A 24,941-nucleotide genomic window follows, 5' to 3' on the forward strand; every position below is an offset into this window, starting at 1 on the left:
CGCAAATTTAATTTTGAAATCTCTTGAAAAATTATTCGTTTTAAGTTTTAATAGTTTTGTTCCAAACAGAAAGAATTAATTTTCTTCCATTGCGAATCATGGATGATGACAACTGTAAGTTTGATACTTAAAGGGCAGCGTTTCCAACTAGCGGCCCGCGGGTCACATGTGGCCCGCCAGACCATCTCTGTGGCCCGCGAAGCTTTTTGAGATTTGTACAAACTTAGGTACCAGTGTAGTTATCACTGAGTCATGGAAACTGACCACCTTTAGTGATCAGCTACAATTAGGAGAATACTTTTTGAAAAATTTCGCCTGCGGCGCTCAAAATTCAATCGGACGGCGTTTCTGATTTTTTTTTTGGGGGGGGGGGGGGGGGCCCCCTTTTTGATAGCTGATGCATGAGTTCTGCTCGCTCATTGGTTGATCGTGCTGCCTTGTCACTGGCTGACTCCTCCCTCGGCTTGCTAGGTACCGCCCAGCGCGCATCATCAGGTCGCTTCCCATTCGCTAGTTCTGGACCAGAGGCAGTGATAGGGGGACCAGAGGAAGCCGAACTTTCGCGAGGTTCCCCGAACGCAGATCGTTGACTCCGATCACCTGTGGTATTTCCTGCACTGTTTACACCTGCCCTGAGAACGCTACTAGGGTCGCTACTCTCACCTTCAGGCCTCGATATCACATGGGAGCGACCTTTGTCATAGCTAGCCTGAGGTCGATTCAGATCAGTTCTTCCAGATGTGGCCCGCATACACATGAAAGTTGGAAAACCCTGTTATAGGGGCATACCTCTACCTACTTGATTAAAGTAGCTACTCACGAGGTTGAGTGCACCCTGAACTCCAAGCACCAGAGCCGAAATAACTTCGACCTCGCCGGGAATCGAACCCGGGACCTCCGGCGTGCAAGCCTAATAGTGTTATACCCACTCGGCCACGGAGCGAAGGTTACAATTTTCTATCCCATAGGAGGGAAATAATGTCTTATTTTGTGTTCCAGATGATTTCAACTCATACAATGGCCCCATCACCATTAGTGATGATGAATCTGACTCTCCCATTATTATCCCTCAGCGCAACATGGCAAGGTATTTTTTCTTCTCTTTCTTGAGAACGAACCTTATCCGTTCAGGATAAAATCCGCTCCGGGCGGGAATCGAACCCGCGGCCTAGCGCTTACAAGACAGACGAGCTACCAACTAAGCTAACTAGGCTGGCATGACAAGGCAAAATATTTCTTTCCCTCAGTACCTTTTAGTAGTAAAAATTATGACACTAAAAAAAGTTCAACACTTTTTGGGTCTCATTTCAGTGACCAGCTGGGGTCGAAATCCCACCGAAAAGCGTATGCCTTGTAAGCGCTAGGCCACGGGTTCGATTCCCGCCCGGGGCGGATTTTATCCTGATGGGATAATGTTCGTTCTCGGAACGGCTGGCTCTCTTCTATCCTAACTTCCTTCTCTCTTCGATTTCGGGACAATAAGACCTTAGCAGTTAGGTACAGTTTCCTCTATCAAACCTCTTAAAAAAAAAAAAAAAAAAAAAAATTGACCCTAGTCTTGGGGGGGAGGCTGCGTTATACCGTTCTAATATATACAGGTTCAGATGGGTTTCGATTCCTCGCCAGAGTTTACGTAAACAGCACGCTACCAAGTTCGTTCTCAGAAAAAGTTGTTTCCAAAAACTTTTTTTTAAAAAAAAAAAAAAAAAAAAAAAAAAAAAAACAGGTAGGTACCTACCTATCTAGGTACCCTCTGAATTATTTTGATCTTCCTTCCCATTCTAGATCGCGACAACCCCCTCCCCCACGTCCTTACCCCCAGCTCCTATACAACTCAGAACTACCAGAATGTTACGGCACAGGCACCAAGGCTCCTGCCTACTTTGATAGCGGGTCTAGGATGAAGGATAATGCGGACTATGATTCCGTCATGATGGTTGAATCGGAGCCACCCTATAAAGCATACAGGAATAATAAAACAGGTAGGTAATGTCGTAAATGATCTGACGGATGTCGTAAAAGATCTGATGGGTGGTGGAATGACAAGACGTCGGTCTTCTTAGGTCTAACAGCGGGAGGTGAAGAACGCACGGGGACTGCTAGCTCCTGGACGACTGACCCTGCTAGCTTGGTTTCCTTCTTACTTATACTAGCAGAGTCGGTCTTATCGGTCGAGGGAGTGTGATCACGAAACTTATCGGTGACGTCTTAGGTTCCAACTCATCCCATCGCTGTTATCGCTATCTCTTCTGTGGTTCGATGGCATGAGTTGTGGCCTCGGATCGTCCTATCTTAGCCTTGTGATCTAGGCTTCGGTCTGATATCTTCGGTTCTGATGATGTCAGACTTTGGGCCCTGCTACAACCAACGGACCGTATCTGCTATTCTGCCTCGTAGTGGTCGAGATGCTCGCCTGGTAAATAGGGCGTGGGTTTAATCCCATCTGAGACATGGAATTCAATGCTCATTTGGTCGAAAATTTGACCACACATTAATTGAGCTCTAAAGCCTAAAGCTGTGTCCACACATAGACGACGCCGCCTATTGACCGTTGACATACGAGGTGAATCTACTTATGTTGTCGAGGCAGTGTAAGGTTTCAGACGGCGTCGAATATATGTGTGGACACAGCTTAAAGGTTAATCTGAGAGACACATCAACCTAGGTAATTAAATGTAAATGCAATTTCTTCGTGTTATTATGTCACAACTTTGGTGCTCACTGCAGCATTGTAGGATTTTCCCAATATCTCAATAATCCTAAAATCCAATGTTTACCTACCATGCTGGCACCGGTCGCTATGCGCATTTATATGCCATAGCTACTCATTTTCCTCAATCCAATGTTTACCTACCATGCTGGCACCGGTCGCTATGCGCATTTATATGTCATAGCTACTCATTTTCCTCACGAGGCTGAGTGGGCCCCGCAACAGCCAGTCACGGAATCAAAATCATTTGCATGATACAAATTTCTTGACACCGCCGGGAATCGAACCCGGGTCTCCCGCGTGCAAGGCGAGCGCAGTGACCACTACGCCCAGGGAGCTGACCCATCGTCATAATCTGCAGAAGACTACTTAAGCTGGCATTGCTGCAAATGCCTTGATATCCTCTATTGTACATCAACCAAATTAAAAAATAAATATCTAATAAAATGCCTTTGCATTGACAGATGTGAACAACAACAGTCTCCCCCAACACTCGTTCCCTCAACCTCATTCCGACACCCAAATCACTCAATACCCTCAACATCCTCTCGACTACAACCCTGCCAACACGCAACACCAACTCCATCCTCCCACTTGGTCAATGACTGGTACACGGGTGCAACGCGGTACCAGTGTTCGTCACCCCCAACTATCGCTCAGTCCGTCGGAATTCCCGTCGAACCTACCAGCGGATACTGACATGAATGCGCGACACAAATATAATTCAACACAGGTGTCGACTTTTGCGTCCGGACAACAGCTTAGTGGCGGTCTAACGAATCGATCTATGAGTCAAAATCCAAGCTTTAACAGACCTGATAATGCTGGGAATTTATTCGGAAACAGCAAAGGCGTTCAAAGTTCCAATGATCCGAACTTTAACAATTCAATGCCAGGAAGTTCTAACTTCACCGATCGTTCTACACATCAGAATACCCCTCGCATGGGTGATGTGTATGGTGAGGGTCGGGATAGTATGCCTACTCGCATGGGTGATATGTATGGAGAAGGTCGGGATAGTATGTTGGGAGTGCACTCTATTGGGAAAATGGGATATGGGTACCATCAAACAACTCGGGGTAAGTGAGAGATTAATTCAACCTTTCCTAATTTACTTTACCAGTGGGTTAGGTGGTAGAGAACTTAGACAAGGAATTAAACCTATACTCCTCTCTCTCTCTCTCTCTCCTTTAGGGCACTAGATATTTTAGCAGATTTGGTTTGTTCTCGGAACGACTGTGTTTCTCCTACTCTGTGCCAGCCTAATAGTTAGCTAGGAGGGTAACGCGTCTGCCTTGTAAACGCTAGGTCGCGGGTTCAATTCCCGCCCGGGCCGGATTTTTATCCTATACAGATAAGATTCGTTCTTGAAAAGGCTGTATTTCTCCTATCCTGTCCTTTTATCTTCGCTCTCAGGACGATAAGGCCTCAATTGTTACAGTTCCCTCTATCAAACCTAAAAAAAAAAAAAAAAAAAGGTTACCTACTAATACTCCCCATTCCAAATTTCAGGTCCAGCCCGTCTCTTCCATACAGACGAGGACACCAAACCTCCTCGCCCTCCCTCCCCTGGCTATGTTCACACCATACACCTTCCTCCTCGGGATGCTAACTTCACATCTAACCTACATCAGGGACAACAACCACGTGCTAACTTCACGGACAAGCCTCACGGTGCTAACTTCACAGTCAAGAATTGCAATGCTCACTTCACAGACCAGTCTCGGGGCGCCAGCTTCTCAAACAACCAACAGCAATCGCGTGCTAACATCACAGACCAGCCCCAGGGAACTAGCTTCCAGCAGCCAGGAAATGCCAACTTCCCACCCAACCAACAGCCAGCGAGTGCTAGCTTCCCAGACAACTCTCGTGCCAACTTCACAGACAAGTGTTGTGGTGCTGGCTTCTCACTCGGTCCGCAAAGCCTAGATCAGGGGCCAAATCAGGGAGGGCAAGGGTCTTCAGGTTCGGTTGCTAAGAGACCACGCCTGCTGCCATACCCTAAGAATTCAGAGGAGATATTCCTCAGGTTCCAAATCAGGGAGGGCAAGGGTCTTCAGGTTCGGTTGCTAAGAGACCACGCCTGCTGCCATACCCTAAGAATTCAGAGGAGATATTCCTCATGGACAAGAAGGAAGAGGTAAATTGAGGGACATAGCGGGTGCAAAGGGCCTAATAATGGGTACAATTAGTTTGATCCTCCTAAACGCTAGGTCGTGGGTTCGATTTCTGGTTCAGGGCGAACTTAATTCTAAAAAGGTTTTGTTTGTCCTCTGAACGGCTGGCTTTCTTCTTTCCTGTTTTCCTACTCCCTTGGATTTTGGAGCGATTGGATCTCCGATGTTACAGTAGCTCTAGGTTTCTATAGACAGAAGACAAAAGATCTTGAAAAACTAATCCACTTTTGGACGGGACCAGAATCCGTGTTTAAACTTGGCTAAGTGCAACCCTTGGATTAAGCAATATCTGATTGGCTCAAAACTTTTTTTTTTAAGAGGTTTGACAGAGGGAACTGTAACTGCTATGGTCTTATCGTCCCGAAATCGAAGGGAGAAGGAAGACAGGATAGGAGACATTTCGGGTGCAAAGGACTAAATATTAGGTACAATTAGTTCGACGTTCCTTGTGACCGCTAGGTCGCGGGTCAGGGCGAACTTCATTTTAAAAAGGTTTTGTTTGTCCTCTGAACGGCTGGCTTTCTTCTTTCCTGTTTTCCTACTCTTTTGGATTTTGGAACGATTAGATCTCCGATGTTACAGTAGCTCTAGGTTTCTATACCTAGATAGAAGACAAAAGATCTTGGAAAACTAATCCACTTTTGGACGGGACCAGAATCCGTGTTTAAACTTGGCTCCCTTGGATGAAGCAATCTAATTGGCTCAAAACTTTGATTTTTTTTTTTTTTTTTTTTTTTTTTTAAGGCTTGTAAGCACGTGGTCGTGGGTTTGATTCCCGCCATCCCAGATTGTTCGGTCTCAGTTTTTCCTATCCTGAATTCCTTCTCTTTTCGATTTCGGGACGATAAGACCAAGATATTGTTGTATTTCTTAAAAAGCCTTCGAAAATCTTCCCTGTGGCTTCTCAAATAAAGGAACTTGAAAGTTGCCCTGAAAGCCTTTGGAAAAATATCTGATATAAAAGTTGCTACCTTCCTAGGTAGGTAGGTATTTCGGTAAAATGAAAAATGTAAAAATAACAACACCACAGCTCTTCAAATTCAAAATAAAATATATTTTACAATAAAAGATGGAGGTTTTTTATATAATTTGAATTTTCAGGGCAAATATACTTTTTATAAATTTATTTTTTCATAGTTGAATAAACACAATTCAAAAACGTTTTATATCTTTAGTTAGATGAAATGAATAAGGAAATTGGAATTTAAACAATGGGAGGGGGGGGGATATTAGTTAATTCGAAATCCAATCTATCTTAAAAATTACGAAGAAAAGTGCTAGGGTAACTCCAAAACCTGCCAATTACACAGTAGGTATCCTTAATGTAGTCAAATATTTACAAATTTTAAAGGTTATTATATAGGTAGGTAGGTATAGGTAAGATAAAAATAGGTAGAAATTAGAAATAAAAGAAAAGAAATTTTATCAACAAGTTAGGTAAATCTGGATTCTGGGATCGATGAAATAACATTATAGATAGGTATTATCTTCTACTTATGTAAGTATTTCCTTTAGGAGTTTAGGCTGTTCAAAGTCGACAACTAGCGACTTAGGAAGGTACTTATAGGTAGGTACTTCGTTTGATCTAAATTAGCATGAATATCAGCGCCAGCGCTGAAAACAATATCTCGTAGAGATGTGTTTTTATTTTCCTATTGAGAAAACTAGCGAAAACGGAACCGGTTCTCTTTTGGAACCTGAAATGGCGCCTGTACTAAAACAAAGGAAATTCAAGATGGAATCAGTTCCGTTTCCGAAAGTTTCGCGAAAGAAAGTAAAAGAAACCACCTTCTCCGGCTTTAACCTCACCTATTGGTTGGTTTTACCTTCCAATCAAGAGCGTTTATTACCTAGCTTTAAATGAGGAAATTTTAGATATTTACACTACAAATTTAGGTATTGGAAAAAGAAAAACATCACACACTATCTAGTATTATACCTAACTCATTCACTACAATATTAAATTTGTACGTCCGTCTTTCTTATGGTCACAATAATATCTTTTTAAGAAACAAATAGAATAAAACAAAATATGGGTAGGTAAATATGGGGGGCTCTTTTGAATAACCTTATAGGTAACAAAACATTAGAGAATAATTTCATCAAAATACCTATTATAAATTTATTCTAATTAGACTTACTTTATCATGGACACTCGTTGTTATGTTGTCAGCCCAGAGAGGTCCATGATAAAGTAAGTCTAAACGACCTTTGCAAAACTCTTAAGAATATGTAAGAATAATTATAAATTTAATTACCTAGAAAAAATGTTGATAAAGAAATCAGAAAATCATTTTTATGAAGAATCTTGAAAAAGTCAAAATAAAGCCATATTAAGAAAATTCCTTTCATTTCAGGTCGTCTAGAATCAGTGCGTGTCAAACCACTTCACAAGATTCTCATCCTGAAACACACCACTCAATCTACAGCACTACAATGTGTGTTCTATGAAATAGACCGCAAATTTCCACCTATAGTAATTGGCAGTGTAATCATGTAAGTTATGTGGGAAGGATTTTTTTTAAAGAGGTTTGATAGAGGGAACAATACACACAGTGCAAGAGTCCTAAACTAAAATGGACGCGGCACATAAGGGATCAGGAAGAGACCGCCTTAACATAGGAAGAGAGGGAACTGTAAGTGCCAAGGTCTAATCGTCTCCAAAGCAAAGAAGGAAGGAAGACAGGATAGGAGAAAGCCAGCTGTTTGGAGAACGAATCTGTTCTGTTCAGGATAAAATCCGCCCCCGGCGGGAATCGAACCCGCGACCTAGCGTTTACAAGGCAGACGCGCTACTCTCCAATCTAACTAGGCTGGCTAGAAGATTGAATGCACTAGGTCGCGGGTTTGAATTCCGCTCGGGGCGGATTTTATCCTAAATAGATGTTTGTTCTCGGAACAACAGTCTTCTTTCTTTCTTCCTTCGATTTTGGGATGATAAGACTTCTGTTACAGTTCCCACTATCAAACTTGTTAAAAATAATTATCTTGGGGGCCCTTTTCACAATGCTCCTTTACTTTCCTCTGTTTCATTTCAGAGTGACCGGTCATATGATTGGAAAGAAAATCATCAAAATATTCGACGTCGAGCAAATCTATGAGAGTGAAATTCAGAAACTACATCGTCTAATCTTCCTCAGTGAGAGACAACTGAAAGATATGCTTGCTCAGAGAACAGATGGAAAACGAGGCAAGATAAATATTGTCTGAAGAGACATGAAGAAATGTAATCAGCTCAGACAAAATCCATTCAAGAAATTACTACTGTGTAGTCAAATGTTATTTCAATAAAACCCATTTCTTTAATACAGTCAAACCTGGATAACTGGGATAAATCGTGGCCCCTTCATGGCAGCCTCTCTAAATAGGACACTTTTTAACTGGGAAACCTGGATAAGTGGGAAAAAATTGTTGGCCCCTTGGATTCCCACTTAGACAGGTTTGACTGTAGTATGAAATTACCCTTCCTAGATCCCAGGCTCAAGTTTTGCAATTTCCCTCACACCTAGAACATGTGATCTAATACACAAATCTCCCCTTTAATGACAAAGCAAGTAGTTTATTTTTTTCTCAGCTTGGTTATGAACCTAGCTTCCTACTGGATGGGTGGTATTTCCTAATTCAACAAGAAGGCAATTGGACCATTAGCTTTGTAATTTTCTTCAGTTAGAATGTGTGTCATATCCTGCCTGCTTTAGATAAATAAAGCCTACCCAAAAATAAATGACCAAATTTCCGTGTTCTGTTTTTATAACATAATTTTATATTTAGTTACAATTATAAAAATAATGGGCACAGGAGGAACAGATGTCAAAGGAGAGAGGAGAGAGAAGAAACAAAACAATACAAAAAATACACACCGGGTTCTCGTGGATGTTTACAAGACCAAGGATTGCAAAGTGAGGCCAATCCTTTTCACAAAGAATCACAAGATATTATCTATTGGGGAGGAGCCTTCACCTAGGTATTTATAAGTTCATCTTCATCGTAATAAATTATTATAACTTCATAAGAACCAGCCCCAGTAGATGTAACTTATGGCCGATCTTATATACCACTGAGAGTTAACACATTGTCAAGTGTTTTCTTTTCTTCGACGTCAGAACGTCACCCATTTGATTTACACCAGGCTAGTATGTCTTAAACTCTGTGGATTGACTGAAAACTCTCTGTGTTAAATCGGATATTAGGTACTAGTAGTTCTCTGAACTGTAGACCTCACTCAAACTCGTTTGCCAAGCTGAGACGAATGTATGCATACATTCACATGTATGGAAATTGGAAATACATAGGAAAGAAGGTACCTATAGGTACACAGGATTATTAAGACGAAACAGAGTTTTAAGACTTTTTGGCACTAGGTATGTAATATAAAAACTACCGCGTTTGTGAGGCTAGAGTTAACACTAAAATTCAATTTCCACATTATTATTTAAACCTTTTTTTCTTTCTTTTTTTATTTTATTGATTCATAAATTTTCGAATTTCTTCCTTTTCTCCATTTTTTTTCTCTCTCAAAACATTGCACCCTAAAGTCCATTGACGTTATGGTCAGGTACCTCCATAGTGCATTGACCTCAGATAATTATACTTACAAACCTGCATAATCAGGAAAGGAAATCAGGTTTCAAATGCCAATCATACTTTGCCATAATTTATTCTTGAGATATTGTGTTAGGTCATTTAGGTGTCAAAATGTACAATTTTCATTCGGACCCATGCTGATGTAAAGACAATTTCAATGTAGATTTAGCAGGGCCGTATCCAGGATTTTGTCGAGGGGGGGGGGGGGCCAAACATCAGCTAGTGATAAAATATATACCTTCTTCAAATTAAATTGATCCCAAGGGCAAGGCAATGCCTAAACCCTTGACAAATGGAGTGTGCCTGAAGGCATGTGATGTGTTCCAATCTTCCAATCCACTCGACCTATTCTTTTGGATCCTTTCTTCTTTTTCCCTTCAATTTCCTTTTCCTCCTCCTCTCTATTTTCCTCCTCTTTCTCTACCTCCATCTCCTCTATCATTTCTCCTCCTCTTTCTCTATCTCCATTAGGGTTGGGACATCGACATCGATGTTTTGAAAACATCGATACATCGGAACAAAAACATCGATGTCAACATCGATGTTTTTCTTTATTTCATCTAGGTTTACCAGAATAAAAATGAAAATCTTGAACCTCCAACCTGTTTTGGGTGTTTGAGGGCCTGAAATTTGATAAATTTTGCTTTTTTCCTAACCAGTCCCCATTTCTTGGGCCCGCACAGCATAGCTCCGCACTTTAGACCCTTGCCCGATTGCTCACCTGAGGTATCAAGAATATCCAGTTTCAAGTGTACTCCGTTCATACTAAAGTCCACAGGTACGTCTTACGTAATAAAGAGGACAGAGAACAGGTTTCATTATTTTACAATCCCTCAAAAGATTTAAAAAATGGTTGACTTTTTTCTTTCAAAACAATAGATTTACTAAGAATTAGGATAGAAAGAACTCAAGGGTATACGAGGGTCATAAATGAGGTAATTTATCTCTATTTCCTCGATCAAAATTTGTCACCGAAATTGGACCCGGGACACCAAATTTCAAGGATCGACGTGTCTTGATCCAAGGAAGATGTGTACCAAATTTCATCAAAATCGGACCAGGCAATCGGGAGTTCTAGCGGAACATACAAACATCTAAACCAAATGCAAAATCGTCGAGTTAAAACATAGACCTTCACTTCGTTCGGTCAATTATTGAAAAAATTGACGATTTTTATTCTAATCCAAAATTTTCCACTAAATAATGACATACAATGTCTTGACATTTGAAACATGACGTTGTACTCATACCATTTTGTATATCATGTACAATAAAAATTATAATAAATAAATAAAACATGTTATGTATGTAGGTACCTAATAGATAGGTTATACCTATGTCTGTCATTCCTCATTCAGAGCGAAGTTTATTGATGTACAAAAAAGAAGAAACAACAGATTTATCAATAGATCGTATATAGAAAAAAGTAAATTATCACTTTCAATATCATTGTCATTATCATTACATAAAATATTAGATACTTGTTAACATTATTATAAGAATTATCATAATCGAGAACCTTATTAAATTTAGATCAAGAAGAAGAATGGATAAAAAAACCACCCATGTTATCAACAGGTACCTACCTATCAAGGTAAGCAAGAGACATTTAGTGCGAATTTTCGATCAAATTTGTGTCCTATTATAATAAATAGGTACGCATAAAAAAAATACAATGATCAAAACATCTTTTATTGCCGGTAGATACCTCCCATTAATACTTGTACCTACATATCTAAGAGTATTAATACCTATACTTACCTACCTACCTGTTGAAAAAAAAAAAAAAAAAAAAAAAAAAACAATAATCCCAGAAAAGGCACTCTCACTCACCTTTTGCAGCGGCATAATCGACCATTAACGACGGCACAACACACAGATAAAGTCCTAATTTTCTTCCGAACTAGTCACAACTCAAAATTACCACAACTCAGAATCACAACTCTCTTCTTCGGGTCAATCAATCTGGACTAAAGCTGGACTGAGTTTGACTATCAGCAAGAAGTGTAACCTTAGCTGAAATGATTCTACTGAACTTCAGCACTTCACACGTTCGTTATCAGGGGAGGAGGCAGGGTGAGAGTTTTACCAAGTTGGTATTGTTTGAATTTGTTTTACATTGTTTGATAAAAAAAAAATGGTTTGACTTGAGGGAAAATAATGGAAACTTTGAGGTGTAGTAGATGAACCAAATATTATAGGGACTGGTCTTTGCGTCAGGGCAGTGAAAATAAAAGATCTTTTTTGCCAGCCTAGTTAGCTTAGTTGGTAGGATAAAATCCGCCCGGGCGGATTTTATCCTACCAACTAAGCTGATGGGATAATGTTCGTTCTCGGAACGGCTGGCTTTTTCCTATCCTGTCTTCCTTCTCTCTTCGATTTCGGGACGATAAGACCATAGCAGTTACAGTTCCCTCTGTCAAACCTCTCTCTCTCAAAAAAAAAAAAAAAAGTCCCCCAGGCAGACTAGATAACTTAACCTTATATACCTACCTAGGTATCTATTAAGTTCTAGTGAAGTGGATTTGATCCTCTATTTGGCGGCAAGCTACCCTCCTCCTCACATGAACATTACCCAGGTTGAGTGGGGCCGGAATAAGCCCAGCAGTACGAGCGATTATGATTATATACCTAATGATCATCCAGATGGTCACCCATCCGAATACCAACCGTGCGCAACGTTGCTTAACTTCAATGAACCATAGGAACTAGTGCATTCAACAATCAACATGCTATCGCCGCTGGCTATGTGAGACATTTGCCAGAAAATCGTTTACCTGAGATCCAATTTAATTTATGTTTTTTTTTTTTTTTTTTTTTTTTTTTTTTTTTTTCCATTTAAAAAAAAAAAAAAAAAAAAAAAAAAAAAAAATCGATCGACGCCGATCGCGAAACAACTGCTACATTACACTCGTGTGGTCTGTGTCGTAGTATAATGCCACATTACCACACCCTTGTACCTAGGTATATATTGATTTAGGAAACAGTTTACACCATCAGAGGACAAAGCGTTGAACTTTTGCTAAGCAGATAATGAAGCTTCTAAAAAAAAAAAACAAGATGTGTTTTCGGATTAGACAGGGTGGTGTGGAAGTTTTTAGAACATACAGGGTGTCCTTAGTAGGGGTTCAGAGAGAAAGGTCTCTAATACGGGGCCCTTAATTGGGGCGTTATGGATTAAATAAGTTATAATAATCAGTTGTGCCCAAAAGCTAATGAGCAATCTTTATGTATCAAACATACCTACCAAATAACCAAATTTATAAAAAAATCATACAAACCGTTCAAAAATAATCGTATAATAACAAACAAATAGATCAACTTATGCTTCCCGTTCAGTCAATTTTGGGAGAAAGGTCGAAAATGATGTTTCATTTGCTTCTAATGTGAATAGGGACGCAAATGACGCAATTCCTGTATTTCCTGTCATAAGGAGTGCGGTCCCAAAAGAGATCACAATTTTTCTTAGGCCAGCCACTTAAAGTCAGGCACCTAGACCTGACAGGTACACCTGATCAAGTTCGCCAGTCAGGTACACTTGATAGTTTGTGTGCTCATCAAGTATCAGGTAGACCTGACAGACGGATCTGATCAGGTGTACCTGATATCTGATGAGCACACACACTATCAGGTAGACCTGACAGGTACGTCTGAAAATGTCCGCCTGTCAGGTCTACCTGATAGTGAGTGTCTGACTTTAGTTTCTCATCGATTTCTATACTTACTTGTCTATTTTCATCAGCCAGGTCACTCTTATTCCCCACTACCACTATGGGGACCGCGGTAGATGCCTTGGTTTCAAATATATGGTCCCGTATTAGGCGTATTTCCTCGAATGAGTTAGGATCATCTATGGCGTAGACCAAAATGAATGCATCCGCAGAGGATATGGACAGGGCGCGCATTGCTGGAAACTCATTCGTACCTGAGAATAGAATAGAATAGAATAGAACAGGAGAATAGAATAAAACTGTGGCTAAAGTAGGTACAAAGAATTCCATTAAGATCAAGAAGTTGGTACTACAGGTCATGGCCAGACTAGTTTGCATGGAAGGTAGCACGTCTGTCTTGTAAGCCATAGGTCGCTGGTTCAATGCCCGCCTGAGGCAAACTTTACCCTAAACAGATACTGTTTGTTCTTGGAACGGCTTTCTACTTTACTCTTCACTCGGAACAAACAAACATTCATCTAAACCAAATGGAAAACGGTCGAGTTTAACAAGTAGACCTCACGAGTCACGATCGAATAGGTCAATAAAGGACTTTTCACTGCTCAGGCAGTCCTGTTGTCTGAATAACACAAGCTTCGGTCTAAATCTCTAGGCCTATGCATGCCTTAGTTCCGGGTAAAAATCGGGAAATCCGTATTTTTTCACCATTTTGCTAGTTTTTACCGTATATGCCGAAAAAAAAGTTGGCAACCCTAATAGTGGTACAAAATATCAAGAATTTTGCAACTTCGGGTGCAACATTAAAGGTTTGTGCAACATGCAACATTAAATAATTCTCAAGATTTGTTGAAGAGCTTGTGTAAGAGATTTCATGAATTTATGATGATCCTCTGAAATCTAAAGACCCCGAACTTTGAATTTTGTGGGCTAGAAAGTTCCCACGGAACAAACATTTTTACCCCTATCATAACTCCGTTAATTTTCAATGTAATCTCACGAAATTTGAACCATATGTTAACCTATACTTCCTTATTATACCTGTTGAAATTGAGAGAAGGTTGAAGAAATTGAGATCCAGCATTTTCAGCAGACACGAAAAACGGGGAATGCAGACTTGGCCTTAATTTTCTGATCTCACCACTTTTAAGGGCCGACATTTTTGGATAGGAACTTGGCCTTTTTTCACATTTGTGTTTTTGTGGGGGATTTTATTATACTGACTTAGGTTACTCATAACTTCATAAGAAATGTGTAAGTCCTATCCCAAAGGTAAGTACCCATACGTAATATAGGATGTCGAGAGTTTTTCCTTTTCAACCCTACCTATTGTCCTTTCCTTCTTTCCTCCTCTGTCTTTTCTTATTTTTCATCTCTCCTTTTTCCCTTAAAAAAATTCACTTTTTTTATCCCTTCTTCCCCTTTTCGTTCTCCTCCTCTTTAATTCTCTTTTTTCCTCTTCAAAACTTACCATGTCTTCTCCTCATATTCTTTTTTCCATCTCTCTTTGCTCCTCCTTCCCCTCCTCGTCTTTCTTCCCACAATATACGTATATTAGCTACTCGTTCTTTTACCCTTTTGAGTTTATTATGATAAATTGAAAACTAGTCTCCCCTTGGCCAGAAAGAGAGAGAGAGAAAAAAAAGGGAAGAAAAATGAAGAAAAGAAGGAGGAGGAGGAGGAGGATGAGGAGAAGGAGGAGGAGCAGACTAGGAAAATAAAACGAATTAAGAAGAAAGAAGAGGAGAAGGAGGACGAAAGGAAAGAGTTTCTATAGAAATAAGTTTGGAGAGAGAGAGACAGGCAGAGAGAGAGAGAGTGAGAGAGAGAGAGAGAGAGGAGCAAAACGGGAAGGGGGGGATCTCTCCTTTTTACTTTCCTTATCCTATAGGAAAGAAAGTAATGTAATCGGGTCAAAATTTCGATGGTCAGATTTTAGTGGCAAAACACGTTTTGAGGTCCCTAGAGCCTAAATCCAAAGTTTCAGCCATTGGTCCGTGTGTGTGTCCCCTTACCATTCTGACTCCCATGGAATACTTTGTGTATATCGTACTTGAGTTTGGTGCCGCATTTCAGACCACAGTGTTCACATGTGAAGCTGCCATCTGCTTCATCCAGGCGTCTCTTCTTGTTCTGCTCGAGTCCGGCCCTGGTGTGTTTATCTTCTAACTTCTCATCACTCTCTTGATATCTTCGTTTACTCCGTGGAGGCAGGGCCGGACTCGACGCATACTCGTTGAGAGGTTTCTTAAAGTCCTTCCCATACTCCCTATCACTCCGGCCCTGACCCTTCACTTCCATGTCAAGTATATTCTCTGACTGATAGTTCTGATTCATGCGTTGTGCTATCTGTTTCAGTTGTCGCATCACCATGTCGTTCATGAAGCATGGCTTGCTATGGCTCTCAAAGTTTGTGGTTCGTTTGAATTCCTCCAGACAGAGACGACACCGTCGTATGCCGTTATCCAGTAGCTTGGGTTCTGGCAGGGGATAGAAATCATGTTTATGTACCGTGTCCAGGTGTTTCTTCAGACGGATCACATTGACATTGGAGGAGCATAGTTCACACGTGATCTCAGTCTGTGTGTTAACACCCTTCATATAATTCATCTTCATAATCTCAAACGTATGACTTCTCATGTGATTGCCAAGGAGGGGAATGGTATCAAAGTAGACATTGCATAGGTTACATTGGAAGTTGTCTTTGACCAGGTTGGTTTGTACCTCGTGAGAGTGCAGGTCATCGCTCAGAGAATTACCCAGTGTGTCACGTGACACACTGGTGAGGTCAGATGGAGAATTCTCTGAGCTAGCAAGCGCTAAAAAATGACCGGTGCCAGAGAATTACCCAGTGTGTCACATGACACCCGGGTGAGGTCAGATGGAGAATTCTCTGAGCTAGCAAGCGCTAAAAAATGACCGGTGGTAACATTTCTATTCTGCGCATCACTATTATTATTCATAGGAACATGCTTGTAGTCACTATTCTCTTCCATAGCATCTGTATAGATATTCTCGGTCTTGACAATCACATTGACCAGAGAGACTTTACTATCTTCCAACACGCCTAGATCATCCGTAGTGACATTCTCCTTCAGACTTGTTCTCAACGCTTTGTCTCTATCATGTATTAGTTTACTACAGGTAGTTACTAGGGGGACAGTCTTATCTTCATTAGAACTGTGTTGTGTTTTCACCAAGGATTCCAATGTTTCAATTTTAACTTTAGGATCTATCTCATCTTGTTCATTAGGTTTCTCACCAAACGCTCTCCCTACACATTTGTAATGTGTGTCTAATAGTTCTGCTCTTAGTATTTCCAATGCTACTCTTTCCTTATCATTCACAGGTAATTTCTTCTCTCCAGCATCACCTCCACGCCTCACATCCACCTCCTCCTGCTTCTCGTCATCATCCTCTTCCTCGTCATCCCGCTCGTTACTTAACCCATCTGTCTTGTGCATCTTCCGATGTGTCCGTGCTGCGTTATAATATGAAAACTTCTCCCCACACGTCACACATAGATAGTTATACATTGTCTGTTGCTGGTAGCGACGCTTGTCTATATCCACACTGTGATCTCTCAGCCAATGCTCCTTGATCTCATCCTTACTCACAACCATCTTCAAACATTTCACACACTCGAACAGAAGATTCTTACAATTCTTCCCTGCAATCATCACTGATAGCTGATGCATGAGTTCTGCTCGCTCATTGGTTGATCGTGCTGCCTTGTCGTTGGCTGACTCTTCCCTCGGCTTGCTAGGCACCGCCCAGCGCGCATCACCTGGTCGCTTCCCATTCGCTAGTTCTGGACCAGAGGCAGTGATAGGGGGACCAGAGGAAGCCGAACTTTCGCGAGGTTCCCCGAACGCAGATCGTTGACTCTCGGGAGACCTGTGTTGTCTTTGACTCCGATCACCTGTGTTATTTCCTGCACTGTTTACACCTGCCCTGAGAACGCTACTCTCACCTTCAGGCCTCGATATCACATGGGAGCGACCTTTGTCATAGCTAGCCTGAGGTCGATTCAGATCAGTTCTTCCAGAAGCGACTCCTAGGGTTGCAGCGACCTCGGTAGCCACCCCCTGGCCCCTGATTAGTGGTTCACTCAATGGGGCTTGTTGACACATTTATTGTAAAAATAAATGGCTTTTAAAGCCGTAAGTTGTATTAATATTAACATATGAATGAGTATTCCACAAACCTTTACCCAACTCCTATACTCATATCCTATTGTTGTTTTGTTGTTGATGTTGTTGTTGTTGTTGTTGTTGTTGTTATTGTTGTTGTTGATGTTTTTAAAGGTAGGTAAGCTATAAAGGTAGGTTGGAAGTAGCAATGACACACTACGCAGACTTAGTGCCTTTCCATTAGTGTACATTTAATTTTAATGTAGGCCGTGTGTCATGCCATTAGGACTAGTACACTCGAAGGTAGGTGGGTTAGGTAGGTCACAAAAAGTATTGGGATACCTATAGAATATACCTAGTTATAGATTGATAATAATGTTTCTACCAATGCCTACTTCCCAAGTACCTATACGTAACATTATCTCACAACTATTAAGTGGATATTATTACAACTTATTATCGCACTTTTAAAAGTTAGTTAGCTTAGTTGGTAGTGCGTCTGCCTTGTAAGCGCTAGGCCGCGGGTTCGATTCCCGCCCGGGGCGGATTTTATCCTGATGGGATAATGTTCGTTCTCGGAACGGCTGGCTTTCTCCTATCCTGTCTTCCTTCTCTCTTCGATTTCGGGACGATAAAACCATAGCAGTTAAAGTTCCCTCTGTCAAACCTCTTAAAAAAAAACTCCGAAATGTTCCCCACTCTGGACTTAAACTCCAAAATGTGCACAAAGTTTTCCAAAACCACAATGAGCCAATAACTCAGCCTTAGAAAAGAACACGAAAAGCACAGTCTTACACTGAGTGGATCTCCACCAGGGGCAAGGGACACTGCTTGTAAAATAGAGGGATTGAAATCTTCCTGCACTACGTTGTCATAATATCGGGAGGTAGATCCAACAGCCTCCAATCCAGTGGGTACTGATGGCTGGAAAGAGAAAATCAATAAAACAATAGAACAGTTGCGCTTACTTGGGTGATGTTTTAAAGTCAAAAGGCTGGGAAAATGAGGGATTCCGGAATTTTTCTTTTTCTTCCACTTCTAGATCCCGAGATAAATCCATTTAAAAATTTCGGTAAATCTTGAACTTTGATGTCACGGCATACGCTCCCGTACGCGATGACGTCACATCAAATGTTTTGAGCAAAGCTCCCTCGCAGGCAACACATTATTCTGTTTGTGCGCATGCATTTCTGCGCATCTCCTGAAGTTTGACATCAGAGTTCAGGACTCTGACGGAAAATATAAATTGAATTTTCGACCTTTTACAGTTATTTTTTCGAAGTTTTGACCTCAGATTTGGATTTTTCACAACTTTTTTTCATAGAAATCGACCTTTTAATCATAAATTTTACCCAATGAAACTGCTCCATTAAGTAGAAGGAATTTTGATTCTAAAATAAACATAAGTAGTTGTGAGAAACAAAGTAAGCTTTTTTTCTGGCTATAATTTAATTCTTCTGAAGGGTAAAGGAGCTCTTACTTGACCACAAAGGCTGTCTTGTCCTACATTTTTTGAGTCCCTTATGTCCTTATGGAGAGAATACCAGAGTCTAACTGATTTTTAGTCCGTCCTTCATTTATTATTACAATGGTAATAATAAAAGGTATAGGGACGGGCTATTGTGTTTGCTTCGGTGTCTGTCTGTCTGACCCCATAGAAGGACTTATCCAAACCTGGTCAACCTATATATCAAATTAAAGGTCTTTTTACCAGGAACACGAAAGTGGTGGTGTAAATTTTGTCCAGAGAACCAAAAAGCCAAAAACCAGAAAAAATGGTTTTATATATAAAACCATAGGTAGGTACATAGGTATTATTATTAATTAGATTCATATTAGACACTCAAATTAGATAATGGCTTACCTTATTTTATAATGTTCACAAAGAACCCTAGTCAATTATAAAATAAGGTAAGCCATTAGGTACATAGGTACTTACTAATTTTCTTAAACTATCACGATCAAGTAATCTACAAGCTAAAAAATTCCTGGAAGGACGGGCCCAGCTTGTTAACTTCTAAATATTACCTAGACAATTAACCATTTAGTTTGCAAATCTGTTTGTTTCACCATCATTAACAAAATTTTGATGTCTGAATTCAAATTCAATGGAATTTCACAAAAATGTTCTGCACAATAAGGAAACTTTCTTATTAGATTTTGAGTTTGATTGGGTCTATACAACTCAGAACTACCAGAATGTTACGGCACGAGCAACAAGGCTCCTGCCTACTTTGATAGCGGGTCTAGGAGGAAGGATAATGCGGATTATGATTCCGTCATGATGGTTGAATCGGAGCCACCCTATAAAGCATACAGGAATAATAAAACAGGTAACCAACCAACGGGCCGTATCTGCTATTCTGCCTCGTAGTGGTCGAGATGCTCGCCTGGTAAATAGGGCGTGGGTTTAATCCCATCTGAGACATGGAATTCAATGCTCATTTGGTCGAAAATTTGACCACACATTAATAGAGCTCTCAAGCTGTGTCCGTCCACACATAGTTGACGCCGCCGTTGACATACGAGGTGAATCTACATATGTATGTTGTCGAGGCAGTGTAAGGTTTCAGAGTTGACATCAATCGACGGCGTCGAATATATGTGTGGACACAGCTTAAAGGTTAATCTGAGAGACACATCAACCTAATTAGAAAATAAATATCTAATAAAATGCCTTTGCTTTGACAGATGTGAACAACAACAGTCTCCCCCAACACTCGTTCCCTCAACCTCATTCCGACACCCAAATCACTCAATACCCTCAACATCCTCTCGACTACAACCCTGCCAACACGCAACACCAACTCCATCCTCCCACTTGGTCAATGACTGGTACACGGGTGCAACGCGGTACCAGTGTTCGTCACCCCCAACTATCGCTCAGTCCGTCGGAATTCCCGTCGAACCTACCAGCGGATACTGACATGAATGCGCGACACAAATATAATTCAACACAGGTGTCGACTTTTGCGTCCGGACAACAGCTTAGTGGCGGTCTAACGAATCGATCTATGAGTCAAAATCCAAGCTTTAACAGACCTGATAATGCTGGGAATTTATTCGTTATGGGAGCACTGAATAATCCAATTTTGCATTGAAATCAAAATATTTGATCATCATGATTATTATTTCTTTTAAAGTAGGTACCTACTTAGATGGGTAGGTGCTTATTCTAAGGTTTAAGTTTTTTTTTTTCATGCAGCTGCACTTGTGGAGATCAATATTCAAGTCAATATTAGACCATAGAATTGAAAGTTGATGACATTATCTTACCTTAACATTCAAATTAGTTGAGATGAAATAGAGCAGTACTTGGTGATGATGATCTTCCGTCAGATTCACAAGGAATGACTCCCTACTGCCACACAATCTACATGAAATACTTCTCTCCATTTTGGACTGAAAAAGAATAGAATATACGTAGTTTATCCTACCCAAATAAGACTGAAAAGTCCCCTTGACCCAGCAGCCAAAAAAGGGTGTAGTATTTGATTGGAATATGATCTAGAGAAATTAACCTTCCTCTTCTTCTTTCACTTTGCCTTAAACCAATTTTCATTTGGTTTTGGCTGAGTGCATCACCCCCCCCATAACAGAGAAATTATTATTATTATTGTTTTTTTTTCTGGTAATGCCGCCACTAGCACTAGTCGCTACTTGACTAAAATAGTTAGTTGCTATATTCTATATAGCCATCAAGAGGCTGACACCCATATTTATGAACAAAATGCTGGCTCTCAGCAAGTGCTCAAGCATCAATTCCAAACATCTGATTGGCCAAAATTTGTTTAAGACTGATCTGAGACCAAGAATTTTCATCCATAAATACGGGTGTGAGTGCACTCCATTTCCGAAGAAGAGAGCTGAAAAACTTCAACTTAGCCCAGGAATCAAACCCAGAACCTCCAGTGTGCTAGCTTAGTGCAATACCTATTTGGTCTGCTTGGTCACAGAGGTTGCCTTGTTTCTCAAACCCAGGAAAGGACCACTTATCAAATTGAAGCTAGTGGCATTTCGCCTACAGCTCTGCATATTTCTTCATATTTACCAACCTCAGTGGTGTAGTGGTTAGCACGGTGGACTTTGGATCTGGAGGTTGGTGATTCAAGTCCAAGTCAAGTCATAAAATTTAGCGTAGTGTATTAAAAAGGGGACATTTGACATTTGTGACAAGCATTTATGCTTAATACAATTAAAATTTCTTTTTTTTTTATTTCTTCATATTTGGGGCTGGACGAACATTTTTTCACCTTTCAAAAAGGAGAATGTAGTTATGGCTCTGACCTACGATGAAAATAGAGTCTGATTCATGAGGTCTAACCTTACCTTATCATACTCGAGTGAACACTGCGAGTTACATGTCTATTTCCATCATAAAAACACACATTTCGGTCCAAAATTCCAACTGCAAGGAAAAGAAAGAGATAAAATAGAAAGAATTATCAAGTCAGAATCAGATGTCAGAAATTTGTGTTTTGAAGTGTTTATTTTTCACGATTTCACGGTAACCATAACATCGAAGAGAAGTTATCGACAAATCTTTCAGACACTAGGGTGGAGGGGAAGTGAAATCAGATGATAAGGGTTATATCGGACAACCAATGAAAAGCGAACATTAACGTAAACAAATGATTTCATTGGTTCATCACTTTGATTATTTGATCACATGGAAAAAATCGCCTGGAAATCATGAGCATTGATGCGAAGTTAGCGCTGAATCTGTGGAATATGAAAACTTCCCCTTAAAGCCGTTTGATAAAAAAAAAAAAGTTCAAAAGTTGACGAATGCACGAATGACGGCATTTTTCAAAAATGTGATAACGGTCGATGCCAACTTTCCAATTTCCGCAAATTTAATTTTGAAATCTCTTGAAAAATTAGTCGTTTTAATAGTTCTGTTCCAAACAGAAAGAAATTTCTTCCATTGTGAATCATGGAAAATGACAACTGTAAGTTTGAGACTTAATATCTACCTAGGTAGGTACTTGATTAAAGTAGCTCACGAGGCCCCGAACTCCAAGCACCAGAGCCGAAAAAATTCCGATTCCGCCGGGAATTGAACCCGGGACCTTCGGCGTGCAAGCTCAGTGTGATATCCACTCGGCCACGAAGCGGAGGTTGTAAATTTCAATTTTGTTTAGTTATCTTTACTTTCCTTATCCCATAGGAAGGAAAGTAATGCCTTATTTTGTGTTCCAGATGATTTCAACTCATACAATGGACCAATCACCATTAGTGATGATGAATCTGATTCTCCCATTATTATCCCTCAGCGCAACATGGCAAGGTATTTTTTCTTCTCTTTCTTGAGAACGACCCTTATCCGTTCAGGATAAAATCCGCCCCGGGCGGGAATCGAACCCGCGGCCTAGCGCTTACAAGGCAGACGAGCTACCAACCAAGCTAATCATACAGGGTACTATAAACTCAGGTCATGGCCTGTCCATTAATTTATTAATGATTTCAGAAAGAGGATCCCAGAGAGAGTCAAGAGTTGAAAATATTGGTGGCTCAAGTAGACCTAGCTTCAGTTTGGTATCATAATATGCGAGCTGCCTCCATCAGAACCACAACCTTCCTCTTCCAAGTAGTAGGTAAGAGGGGAAGAATAATAATAATATCATATCAAGAGCCAAATAGGTACAATGGTATGAAAAATTGCAGACACATTCCCAGGAATTTCAATATGTACGTTGATGTTGATAAAGAAATTAGAAAATCATTTTTACAAAGAATCTTGAAAAAGTCAAAATAAAGCCACATTAAGAAAATTCCTTTCATTTCAGGTCGTCTAGAATCAGTGCGTGTCAAACCACTTCACAAGATTCTCATCCTGAAACACACCACTCAATCTACGGCACTACAATGTGTGTTCTATGAAATAGACCGCAAATTTCCACCTATAGTAATTGGAAGTGTAATCATGTAAGTTATGTGGGAAGGATTTTTTTTAAAGAGGTTTGATAGAGGGAACAATACACACAGTGCAATAGTCCTAAACTAAAATGGACATGGCACACAAGGGATCAGGAAGAGACCGCCTTAACATAGGAAGAGAGGGAACTGTAAGTGCCAAGGTTTTATCGTCTCCAAAGCAAAGAAGGAAGGAGGACTGCAGGATAGGAGAAAGCCAGCTGTTTGGAGAACGAACCTTATCTGTTCAGGATAAAATCCGCCCGGGGCGGGAATCTAACCCGCGATTTAGTGCTTACAAGGCAGACGCGCTACTCTCCAAGCTAACTAGGCTGGCTAGAAGATTGAATGCACTAGGTCGCGGGTTTGAATTCCGCTCGGGGCGGATTTTATCCTAAATAGATGTTTGTTCTCGGAACAACAGTCTTCTTTCTTTCTTCCTTCGATTTTGGGATGATAAGACTTCTGTTACAGTTCCCACTATCAAACTTTTTAAAAATAATTATCTTGGGGGCCCTTTTCACAATCCTCCTTTACTTTCCTCTGTTTGATTTCAGAGTGACCGGTCATATGATTGGAGAGAAAATCATCAAAATATTCGACGTCGAGCAAATCTATGAGAGTGAAATTCAGAAACTACATCGTCTAATCTTCCTCAGTGAGAGACAACTGAAAGATATGCTTGCTCAGAGAACAGATGGAAAACGAGGCAAGATAAATATTGTCTGAAGAGACATGAAGAAATGTAATCAGCTCAGACAAAATCCATTCAAGAAATTTTCCCCATTACTACTGTGTAGTCAAATGTTATTTCAATAAAACCCATTTCTTTAATACAGTCAAACCTGGATAACTGGGATAAATCGTGGCCCCTTCATGGCAGCCTCTCTAAATAGGACACTTTTTAACTGGGAAACCTGGATAAGTGGGAAAAAAATAAAACAGGTAACCAACCAACGGGCCGTATCTGCTATTCTGCCTCGTAGTGGTCGAGATGCTCGCCTGGTAAATAGGGCGTGGGTTTAATCCCATCTGAGACATGGAATTCAATGCTCATTTGGTCGAAAATTTGACCACACATTAATAGAGCTCTCAAGCTGTGTCCGTCCACACATAGTTGACGCCGCCGTTGACATACGAGGTGAATCTACATATGTATGTTGTCGAGGCAGTGTAAGGTTTCAGAGTTGACATCAATCGACGGCGTCGAATATATGTGTGGACACAGCTTAAAGGTTAATCTGAGAGACACATCAACCTAATTAGAAAATAAATATCTAATAAAATGCCTTTGCTTTGACAGATGTGAACAACAACAGTCTCCCCCAACACTCGTTCCCTCAACCTCATTCCGACACCCAAATCACTCAATACCCTCAACATCCTCTCGACTACAACCCTGCCAACACGCAACACCAACTCCATCCTCCCACTTGGTCAATGACTGGTACACGAGTGCAACGCGGTACCAGTGTTCGTCACCCCCAACTATCGCTCAGTCCGTCGGAATTCCCGTCGAACTTACCAGTGGATACTGACATGAATGCGCGACACAAATATAATTCAACACAGGTGTCGACTTTTGCGACTGGACAACAGCTTAGTGGCGGTCTAACGAATCGATCTATGAGTCAAAATCCAAGCTTTAACAGACCTGATAATGCTGGGAATTTATTCGGAAACAGCAAAGCCGTTCAAAGTTCCATTGATCCGAACTTTGACAATTCAATGCAAGGAAGTTCTAACTTCATCG

The 24,941-nt window shown here is 40.6% G+C and overlaps 2 protein-coding genes and 1 long non-coding RNA gene across 4 annotated transcripts in view; 2 read left to right on the forward strand and 1 right to left on the reverse strand.

The window, feature by feature from the left end:
- Positions 1-24,118, forward strand: LOC103509426. Of its 2 annotated transcripts, none has more exons than XM_017444186.2 (9): positions 1-114; positions 1,000-1,087; positions 1,786-1,982; positions 3,175-3,789; positions 4,223-4,675; positions 4,771-4,850; positions 22,743-22,869; positions 23,062-23,200; positions 23,746-24,118. In XM_017444186.2, the coding sequence occupies exons 1-9, from the start codon at positions 99-101 to the stop codon at positions 23,915-23,917; spliced, it is 1,887 nt and encodes a 628-aa protein (XP_017299675.2). In that variant the 5' UTR covers positions 1-98; the 3' UTR covers positions 23,918-24,118. The 2 variants fall into 2 exon arrangements, with proteins under 2 accessions (XP_017299675.2, XP_026679566.1); XM_026823765.1 differs by having other exon boundaries at positions 4,223-4,647; positions 4,734-4,850.
- On the forward strand, positions 7,175-8,836 carry LOC113467537. Its single transcript, XR_003391590.1, has 2 exons — positions 7,175-7,383; positions 7,926-8,836. It is a non-coding gene; the product is annotated as an uncharacterized LOC113467537 (long non-coding RNA).
- LOC103509420 (40S ribosomal protein S10-like) overlaps positions 8,628-24,941 on the reverse strand; it is a 20,935-nt gene continuing 4,621 nt past the window's right edge. Inside the window, exon 5 of the mRNA XM_017444187.2 lies at positions 8,628-8,841. Coding sequence (XP_017299676.1) covers positions 8,827-8,841 — 15 coding nt within the window. The 3' untranslated portion in view covers positions 8,628-8,826. The remainder of the gene's footprint in view (positions 8,842-24,941) is intronic.

The sequence above is a fragment of the Diaphorina citri genome, unplaced genomic scaffold, assembly GCF_000475195.1.
Source record: "Diaphorina citri unplaced genomic scaffold, Diaci psyllid genome assembly version 1.1 scaffold497, whole genome shotgun sequence".
NCBI classification, from domain to species: Eukaryota; Metazoa; Arthropoda; class Insecta; order Hemiptera; family Psyllidae; genus Diaphorina; species Diaphorina citri.